The sequence below is a fragment of the Lagopus leucura genome, unplaced genomic scaffold, assembly GCF_019238085.1.
Source record: "Lagopus leucura isolate 7727_CA_CO unplaced genomic scaffold, USGS_WTPT01 Super-Scaffold_73, whole genome shotgun sequence".
Classification (NCBI taxonomy): Eukaryota; Metazoa; Chordata; class Aves; order Galliformes; family Phasianidae; genus Lagopus; species Lagopus leucura.
The window spans coordinates 62007894-62018435 of record NW_024962252.1 but is presented as its reverse complement, the minus strand read 5'-3'; the positions used below and the strand labels follow the sequence as shown (position 1 = coordinate 62018435).

The 10542-nt window shown below is 37.5% G+C and overlaps 1 protein-coding gene across 1 annotated transcript; it reads right to left on the bottom strand.

Annotated features, from left to right (window-relative positions):
• Nucleotides 1–3501: 3501 nt before the first annotated feature.
• LOC122194227 (sulfotransferase 6B1-like) lies at nt 3502–9824 on the bottom strand. The gene is made up of 7 exons (XM_042895160.1): nt 9623–9824; nt 8107–8246; nt 7342–7431; nt 6738–6864; nt 5420–5514; nt 3800–3956; nt 3502–3632 (listed from the first exon to the last, which is right to left on the bottom strand). Exons 1-7 carry the CDS (start codon nt 9822–9824, stop codon nt 3502–3504), a joined length of 942 nt encoding a protein of 313 aa, XP_042751094.1.
• Nucleotides 9825–10542: the final 718 nt, after the last annotated feature.

The window sequence follows — 10542 nt, the reverse complement described above, 5'->3', positions numbered from 1 at the left end:
TTATACAGTGTGTTAGGAAACTGGAAAGGGCATTCACTCAGAAATGAAGATACACATCACTCATTAACTCAATTTGAACTGTTATCCCCTTTCAAAATAACAGGACAGGAGACAAATAGCAGTGACATGGAGTCGCTACCATGCCTGAAAATACCAAGAGTAGTCTGTTCTTTACAAAGCATTACTGCTAGGGAAGCAACAGCAATATTGGTAGCATTCAAAACATTGAATGAAATAAGGGAAGGACCTACAAAGGTCATAAAATACTGCTTAAAATATTTTTAACAGCTGAGCTACGCAATGTGATTTCTGAACAGAATGACCAGCATATAGTAGTTATGTAGATAGTAGATCTTAATCTGATTTGCTACTACTCCACTAATGAATGCAACTTTCTTCCAGGTGGTGGCTCTATTTTCAGTCAATCATTGTAACATCATTGCTTTATGTGATATACTGAGAGCTAAAGTCAAGTACCGCCTAAATCATACTTCTCATGATTAAATAATCACATCTGAGATCTTTTACTTCACCATTTCCTACAGGAAGATTGCTTTCATGTGAAACTCAAATACTTATGTTCTACAACTACATTAGTCAAATTCATCTGTATGTCATCAATTCTATTTCTTTCTATACCTGTCAATAGTTCAATCTTTGGTTGAAATTGTTCTTACATGGGGGGAAGTTATTTGAATCCTGGCTCATGCCTCTTCAGAATACCTAAGAAGTAGTATTTCCTAACATCCAGCCTGAATCTCCCCTGGAGCAACTTGAGGCCATTCACTCTAGTCCTGTCACTGGTTACACAAGAGGAGAGGCTGACCCCCAGCTCACTACAACCTCCCTTCAGGTAGTTATGGAGAGTGACAAGGTGTCCCCCAAGCCTCCTCTTCTCCAGACTAAGCAACCCCAGCTCCCTCAGCCGCTCCTCAAAAGGCCTTCCCAGGGGTCGTCGCCCTTCTCTGGACATGCTCCAGGGCCTCAATGTCTTTATTGCAGTGAGGGGCCCAAAACTGAGCACAGTACTCGAGGGGCAGCCTCACCAGAGCTGAGTACAGGGGAACAATTATTTCCCAGCTCCTGCTGGCAACACTATTTCCTTTACAAGCCAGGATGCCATTGGCCTTCTTGGTCACCTGGGCACACTGCTGAATCACATTCAGCCAAGCTTCAATCAATACCTCCAGGTCCATTTCCGCTACACAGACACTCTGCTCCAAGCCTGTATCATTGCCTGGTATTCTTGTGGCCAAAGTGCAGGATCCGGCACTTAGTCTTGTTGAATTTCACCCCTTTTGTTCCAGTCCAGCAATCCAGCCTGTCCAGATACCTCCACAGGGCCTCGCTACCCCTTTGCAGATTGACACTTCCAGCCAACTTGGTGTAATCTACAAACTTACTGAGGTACAGTCAATGCCCTCATCCAGGTCGTCAATAAAGATATTGAAGAGGACAGGCCCCAGCACCAACCCCTGCAGAAAACTACTCATAACTGGTTGCCAGCTGAATTTAACTCCATTCACCACCACTCTGTGAGCCCGGCCTTCCAGACAGCTCCTTATCCAGCAAAGAGTGTACCTTTCCAAGCCATGGGCTGCCAGCTTCCCCAGGAGACTGTGTTGAAGGAGTCTTGCTCCAATTTATAGGAAGGAGTTCAAGCTGTGCTTTTGCCTTTCTAATTTTGCCCCTGCACATCCTAACGTCTTTGTACTCTCCAAGTTGCCTGTCCTTTCTTCCACAGGAGGTAGATTCTCTTTTTCTCCTAGAGCCTCAGAAAAAGCTCCCTGTTTATCCACGCCTGTCTTCTTTCCCAACAGCTCATCTTATAGCTCAGGGAGTTAGCCTGTTAGTTGTTAGCCTGTTAGTTCCTCTGCCTTTAAGACTTCCTACTTGAGGAGCAACCAACCTTCCTGAAGCCCTTTACCCTCCAAGAGTAAATCCTATGGGACCCTCCATGCTAGTTCCCCAAAGTATTATAAAGTATTATTTCTAGCATTCCTGTGCCTTTGCAAAATTCTGCATTACTATTTATGTGGGCAGCCTTGAGTATCTTTAGAAGAATAAAGAAAAAACTTAATGAACATTTTATTCTTTCCTATTGCATCTGTAATTTTTACTTCTTAGGTGATGTATCTATATATTGCTTGGGTCCCTATCACCTTTTTTTTCAAATTTCAACTATTCTTAAAGAGCCTTCTTTTGTTGTTGTTTTTTTTCCTCTTCACAGAACAAGTGGCTGAAGTGCAGATGGACCTTGAGCAGGTCTGAAATATTGTGTTTGCAGTATCAAATATCAGTGCTGACACAAAATAACTGAATACTGTAATGTCTTCCACAATCCCGAGAACAATCCCATATGCTTATTAGAGCCACTTACAAAGCATTTTGGCATTTTTGGAGAATTTTCAGTTATGAAAATTAATCTATTTAAATTTATAGGCATTAATTTAAATTAAAGCTTAAATGTAGACTTGTTGCTAAATCAAGAATGAACAAAGGGAATGCTAAGTATAGTTCTGTGGTTAAGAGCACTCCACTGGCTTTAATGGCAGGAAACATAATTCAGGTCTATATCCTCTACCTCTTTTGCTTTATTGTTGTCTGTAGCAGGGAAAACAACAGCAGTTCTCAGAAGAAGCACAAAGGTCTATAGATTAAGGAGTATCTTCAAACACAAGAAAAAAACATCGACCCCATGATTTTCTTTTTACCAACTTTTATGCAGGTAGAAACATTGTTTCCAGTGGACCAAGAGAAAATGTATATGATATAAGAATGAAAATTAATTTGAGATTTTTGTTCTGTTCCACAAAGAGAATTATTATACATAAAAATGCTTCTCATTGCATCTTGGCTGTTAATACCAATCTGTAATCTGAATTTCAGCTTGAAACTCTACACTCAGATTAAAGTCCTTAAAAATGATGACTGCCATTCCCTTTCATTATCTTCCCTCTAGTTTTTATCCAGTTTGTGCTGAAGTCACAGGGAAGATGTTCTTCTTCATCGTTAATTAAGGCTATGTCAGACATGTATTTTGATAGTGATCTTAATTGTGGAGATCTTGCAAGATTGCAAGATTGTCACCTGATCTGAGGCATTTTTGGAAGAAAAGAAAAAAAAGAAAGAAGGAAAAAAAAAAAGAGATCTCCACGTGCTAAATAACCCTATGTAAATTATCTAGAATGACTGAGTTTGCCTGGAAAGCGAAAAAGTCCATTTCCTTCCATGTGGCAGCTACTGAAACAAGCCTGTCAAGTTGATCTGAATATAGTTAGTTACCATCATATTCAGCAAATGAATGTAGCCAAAGCAAGATCTCACATTTATTTTAAAAAGCCAGCTATTCGTTGTTGTCATTGTAAAAGTTCCTGCAAGGTGACTTTTACAATGATTCCGAGATGCTTTGATTGTTTCATTTAGCTTTTTATTGTATATCATTCAGATGATCAAAGAGCACAGTGGAAAGCTATTGGTCTAACCACATTTCATTACTCTTCAGGCTTTGCAGTACACTTCATACTTTAATTTTGCTCCTAGTTTCGTTCGTGCTATACGTTCTGCAAATACTTTGTCCATTTTCTGATTCTGCTCTTCATTGAAAAGATTCTTCCAGTCACTTACACCACCTTCAAAGAAGCAAATAAACTCTTGAAAAACAAGAAATCGTATTTCTCAGTTATATACATAAAGTGTAACACTTTATAATATATGGGCAAAAAATAAGCCAGTGATGAATGGCTTAGGTTCTTGAGAGTATCATGTTTCTGCCTCTGGACCTCGAGAAGCTCCTTACCTTTGCGAAAGAGCATGCGGCCCAGAGCCCCATGGGTCTTCAGAGAGTTCTCCTTCATGGACTGGAAACTGCTTCTCTCTACCACACTCCGAAGCTCTTCCCCAGTCAGGGAAATCCCAAGGAAAGAGGCAAAGTTTTTCACTCCCAGGGCTCGATTCTGAAAAGAGGAATGTAAGATACCATATGACATTCAAACAAATTACACTGCTTTCTTACCAAAACTCTTTCAAGGCCCAGCAACTCTCAGTTGGCTGCATATTTAGAGTTTTGAGTGTTCAGCAGGACTGGAGTGCTATGTATTGTTTCTCTTTGTTATTCTAAAGAAAACATAATCTGTCTTCCTGAATATCACAGAAAATTGCATATGATTTACAGTTGAGCCAAATCTACACTGCTGAATATACAAAAGCTCCAAAAAAGAATTACTGGGGATTTTGACTTAAAATCACTTGGGGGAGAGAAGGCAAGAATTATGTTTACACACACACACACACACACACACAAAGGCTTACAAGCTAGAAATCCACCTTGTTGTCCTCTAAAAGAAGAATCTGACTCATACATGTATCATGCAGTTTTTATACACTATATGTGTATAATGGTTTACTGGCTTAGAAACAATTACTCTTTGAAGCGTAAAATATGGAAGCGTAAAACATGGTGAACGGAAATAAACCTAGCTGGTAACCAGTCACAAGTGCTGTTCCCCAGGGATCAGTATCGAGGCCCATCCTGTTCAATATCTTTATTGATGGTGTGGATAAGGGAATTGAGTGCACCCTCAGCAAGTTTGCAGATAACACCAAGTTGGGATGAAGTGACCATCTGCCTTGGAGTGGGAAGGACCTACAGAAGGATCTGGACAGGCTAGATCAATGGGATGAGGCCAACAGGATGAAGTTCAACAAGACTGAGTATCAAGAGCTGCACTTTAGCCACAACAACCCCTAGCAATGCTACAGACTTGAAGCGGAGTGGCTGGAAAGCTGTGTGATGGAAAAGGATCTGGGAGTGTTGGCTGATGCTCAGCTAATTGTGAACCAGCAATGTGCCTAGGCAGCCAAGAAGGCCAATGGCATCCTGGCTTGTATCAGAAATAGTGTTTGGGCCCCTCACTGCAAGAAAGACATGGAGGCCCTGGAGTGTGTTCAAAGAAGGGCAACAAAGCTGTGAGGTGTCTGAAGCACAGGCCTTATGAGGAGTGCCTGAGGTAACTGGGATTGTTCAGTCTGGAGAAGAGGAGACTCAGGGGAGACCTTATTATTCTCTATAACTGCCTGAAGGGAGTTGTGGTAAGGTACAAGTTGGCTTTTTCTCCCACTTAAGTAGTGATAGGGCTAGAGGGAATGACTTCAAGTTGTGTCAGGGGAGGTTCATTTTGGATGTTAGGAAATATTTCTCCTCCAAAAGAGTGGTCAGATGTTGAAACTGGCTGCCCAGGGAGTGGTGGAGTCACCTTCCCTGGAGGTGTTCAAGAAACATTTAGATATTGTAGTAAAGGAACATGGCTTAGTGGGAAAATATTGGTGGTAGGTGAATGATTGGACTTAATGATCTTGGAGGTCTTTTCCAACCTTAATGATTCTACAATTCTATATTTCTTACCATTGGTAACCTTACCTCTTTTAGTTCTTCATATGTTATTGTCATAACATTTTCATCAGCAGCATATTTGTTCCATTCAGAAAGGTAATTGAAGTAGGATCCCCAGGGCACTAAATAAAACAAAATAATCCTAAAATGAAGAATAACCGAACATAAGAAAAGCTCCTTATTATATTAATCAATTTTTACTCTGTAAGTTGATCCTTAAGCCACGGCCATTAGTAATCATGGCTCTGCCAGAGTTTAACCCATTCTGGAAGATTTATAGATCTTTGCAACACACACAGTCTAGAGCCAGCAGGGTAAGTTCTCTTACCAGCTCAATGTGGCTCTAAAGGATCTGTCACCTTCCCTAAAGGATCTGCCTGCTAATTCCACTTGTGCTGCAAAAAATATGGGGTCCAATCCCTTTTTCACCTGTATTGCAGGACCTCTTTTTAGGCCAGATCAGCTTCCTAGATGGTCCACAACTTCACAAACAGTTGTACTGGAACAAGCTGAGGGCAACAGTGGGGCAGAAGCACATTGTTGGGATCAAAGGCTGGCTATGGCCAGTACCCACAATAAAAACAAAGAAGCCAAGGAAAAGTCTGCAGAAGCCCAGCTTAGCTGGCTCTGTGTGAAACGCATCTCAGTGAGATGATGCAATTTGAACGACAATATGTTGAAACTAGTCAGTATTTCAAGTCAAATGTGAGTCTGCTGAAATGCTATCAATACTCAATACAGAATGGAAACTTAATCCTAAAACCTTAATTCGAAAGCCTTATTTAACCCTCCCTTCTGCAAACCATGTGATATGGCAACCTGGAGAACTTACATAATTATAAAATAATGAGATTTGTTTTCTGTTCTTTTGTTGTTTTTTTTTAATGCATTTAGTCATAGTCCAAAACATTTCTCCAGTCCAATTTGATAGGTAGATATTCAAATGTCTGTCTGGGCACAAGATGATATACAGTGGAGGGGAAGGGTGAAGGAAATCCAAGAAGAAGATAAGGAGGAACTTCTTCTAGTGAAAATATCACTTGGTGCAAATTAAAGCTATTTATGGAAGAACAGTTCTGATGAATATCAAACTTCAGCCAGTAAGACAGATACCATAAAATTTACTTCAGCTTTCTAATTTTCTCTCTTTAATTCCTGGGTGTTTTTTGGGTTTTTTTTTTTTTTTTTTTTTTTTTTTTTTTTTTTTTTTGGTATGGGTTGGCTGTTTGTTTTTTTTTTTTTTTGCTGTAAGCCAAAAAATCTTAGTGAACCTGATTTTACAAAATGCAAAGCTTTTAGACAAAGTCAAGGAATAGAATAAGTAACATAGACGAATATACTGTACTTTTCTCTGCCATGAAAGATACGAAGAAATTGTCCCAGGTCTCATAGGAAGGTAGAGCTGACAAGGCATTGGAAAAATGGAAAAATGATGTAGCTACGTCTTTTGGATTGCGAATCAGTAGCAATATCTAAAAAATTGAAATATTTTATTTCTACTGGAAACAAAAGCAATAAACAACGTCATGATCAGCACCTTATGAAGTTGATTTCATATAGTTATTAGAATATATTTTCCAGATTAATCAAATTAATCATGCAGAATACAAATAGTATTAATCATTTAGATGAATACACACAAATACAAATTCTTTCTGAAACTTTCAACAACATTGTAGAAAGCCACTCAGGAAATTTTATAAACATAGTGTTTTACTGCTGGAAGGTTTGTTTTCCCCCACGTTTGCCTTGCTTAGACTGACGCAAAGGTATCAATAAGGATGAACTGAGATCTATTGAGATGAACGGAAGCTGTTAGCCATGCAAAAAAAGACAGCATACTACCTAAGTATAAAAATAATTTTTAAATTTGGCAGAAATGTACTAAATTGGCTTTCAAAGACATCTGATTGTGTGTTTCCTTACATGATATTTAAATCAGCACTCACCTTGGCTTTATTTTTGAAGATAGACTTTGGAAGGTTGCCAGGAGCAAGATGAGTTAATATAACTCTTCGAGAAGGTAACTTCTTCATTCGCTGCATTAACAATTGAAAGGAGGAAAGTAGACAGTGCCTTTATTACAAGTATTCTCCTTCATTGGCCTGTGATAAAATATTACTTTGCAAAATTTATTAACGGCTTTTGGCAGATCAATTATGCTTTATGATTGCTATCCTGGGATCTTAGTGGACTTCTCTCAGCAATAACCTTCAAAAGACCATAAGAATGAATATTTGGAAAGAAGGTTATCCATTGCTCATTCTCTTTAGTGTTAAGGAATTTAATATGTTCTGTTAGACAAGGTATAAAACCTAAATGTAATATGCAGAATCTAGCTGGAGATGTGATAAAGCTGAAGGATCCAAAGAAGAGAGTAGAGGTAATAAATAAGAGCTAGTAGAAGAGCCAAAAATCATTATTTCAATATATAGTTTTTCATGAAACTCTTCTTAAGTACAGATTATGTGACACTGAATTTCTGAAGTGTCTGTATTTCTAATGAGTATGTGCTCCTCTCAAGCCCCCTAGAGCGATCATTTATCCTTCAGCATTCGGTAATGCAGATGAGATTCAGTCTGGCCAGATGCATCCTACATAGAAATGGGATAGTTTCCATCAAAGACTGCAGTATTTCTCAAACCATATATTCAAATATTCAGTGTTTGAAGAACCACATTCTCACATCTTTAATAATTAAATTCTGTGCCCACCTCATATTTCTCAGTATCTCCAATTTCAAGATACGGAAATTCTTCTAGCTCTTCATCATTAACACTTTTTTCTTTATCAAGTCTTTTTTTTTCAAATGTGGCCACCAGATCACTTAAGATCTGACCTACCCAGTTTGTACCTGAAAGGGGAAAAAATACAGAATTGCATGTAAAGCATTGAGAAAAAGCATAAATCAATTTGCAAGGACAACCAAGAGGTAGCTGGTACTATCTCATGAATTGTCTGGTCTTCTTTAACATGTCAGCTGGCTATCTGGACAATCAGCCTTCAGGGCCCTACATTTGTTGTTACGTAACAATACATATCTTTCACCAACTTAAATGACTAAGTACATCACAGATTATATATTATAAGTAAGAAAGAACTATTGATTCAAGTAACAAATATAAGAGCAGATAGGGTGTAAACCTGTACCTCAAAACCCAGTGCATCATATATGTTTTCTGATGTGCTGTACAGTTTTATCTTGAGTAGAAAGATGGGTCACAGAACTTCAGCACTTCAGCACATACCAGATCTGAAACTGTGCTCTGTATGCTCATTTTCTTTACCAATACACAGTGTTTTATCCAGAAAACCTCTAAATTATTTCATATATATTTATTGTATTCTTATTAATAACATAAAATAGAGCTTGTTGAGAACTCGTATGATTAGCTTACCATTTCCTGACCTGTGGACACTGGTTCCTACATCTTTATCATTACAGTCCTAATAAGTGCATTTTGATGCATATCATTTCTTCGAAAAGAAAATAGGCTTTAAAAAAAACACAAAATCTTTACAAACCTGTAAACTGTGACTATCTTCTGTAAGATGCAGTGAATCCTATTGCTGAAGGGTAAATATAACTATATTTAATATTTAATATATAACTATATTTAATATATAACTATATTAAAATGGATATGTAACACATCCAAGAGCCTGTGTAGGATACTTTCAGGCAGAAGCAGCAGCTCCATCAAAGATCTCTTGATTTCCCAATAAAGATCAGTGTGACTAATTCCAGCATTTACAAAAATGTCTTTTTTATAACAATAGATTTCAGAAAATTTTGACATGTATATGAAAATCAAAAAGTAAAATATATGTATCATCGCACATGAAGGCACCAATAAGTCCATTATATTAAGAAATACAAAACTACAAAACTATTACCAACGATATTACGTAACTGCAAGAACAGACCCTGCAATATCAAGAAATCTAGTTATCTCAAGTTTGAGAATTGCATTTTGATTCTTTCCAATTTGTGCATTCACATTCATAACTAAAAAAAATTAAAGATAATAAAAATGTATCACACTATAGCCAAGAAAATCAGATTTCTCAGTCACTTGCAAAATTTCCTATATAATGTTCTCATAATTAGCTCTGTTGTATATGTTTGAGGAAAAAATTAGTTCTGGAAACTTTTCTGAAAACTGTAAATACAATCTACTTATTTGTTATTACACAAATTAATTAATGAAGAAAGCAAGCAGTATTCACCAGATTTAGGATATCCTGCCAAAATGACATCATCACTTCTGGCTTCAAAGGACTCCATGGCTCTGAACACTTCAAGACTGCAAAAAGCAACAGGGTAGAGAATCCCCTTGTAAGAAAAAAGTAGTTCATCACGGTCCATTGCATTACCAGCAACTATTGCCTTATCTATCACATCAATAAATTTCTTCCTAGATTTTTCCATTCTTCCCTCTCACACACGATCTCTGTCTCAATGTGAAATGCTACACAGACAGAGAGACACCAGTTGCCACATTACAGGGCTTCTTCTTTTCTTTGTATTTTCTTTGTGGAGGGGGTGGAGGGGGGTGGGACACTGTAAGCAATAATTTACTACTCTTTCTGAAACTGTAAAAAAAATACATAACTCCAGACAAAGACCTTAAGTCATCTGAACATCTCAGTATCAACAGAAATTGGATATAATTGCATAAGAGAAACAGAAAAACATAGTTGCATCCTAGGTTAAAGCATTAATCTAACTTGAAAATATCACATGCCAAAAATATGCAAGTAATTACAGCACAGAGTTGATAAACAAAGTACATCAAAATTCAAGAAGGGCATGAATTACAGACTTCAGTTTCAATAGCACAAGCATATTCTTTATATCTGTTCTGATCTTCTCAGTATTCACTCTGGGATGTTTTCTTACATAACTTTTTTTTATTCTTTTTTTCCATAGAAATTGGATCAAATGTATTAGGACTGGGAGATAAAATATTCATTATATTAGTGAATGCATTAGCAGCTAGTCTTTTTTTTTTTTTCTTTAATTTCCCTTGTCATGAAACATGTACTAGCATTATGGAAATGTGTTTAACTGGGATATTTACTTGCTGGCTAAAGAAGGGCTGGGAGAGTAGGCATTTCCTAAGGAAGGAAAAAAAAAAAGATATATA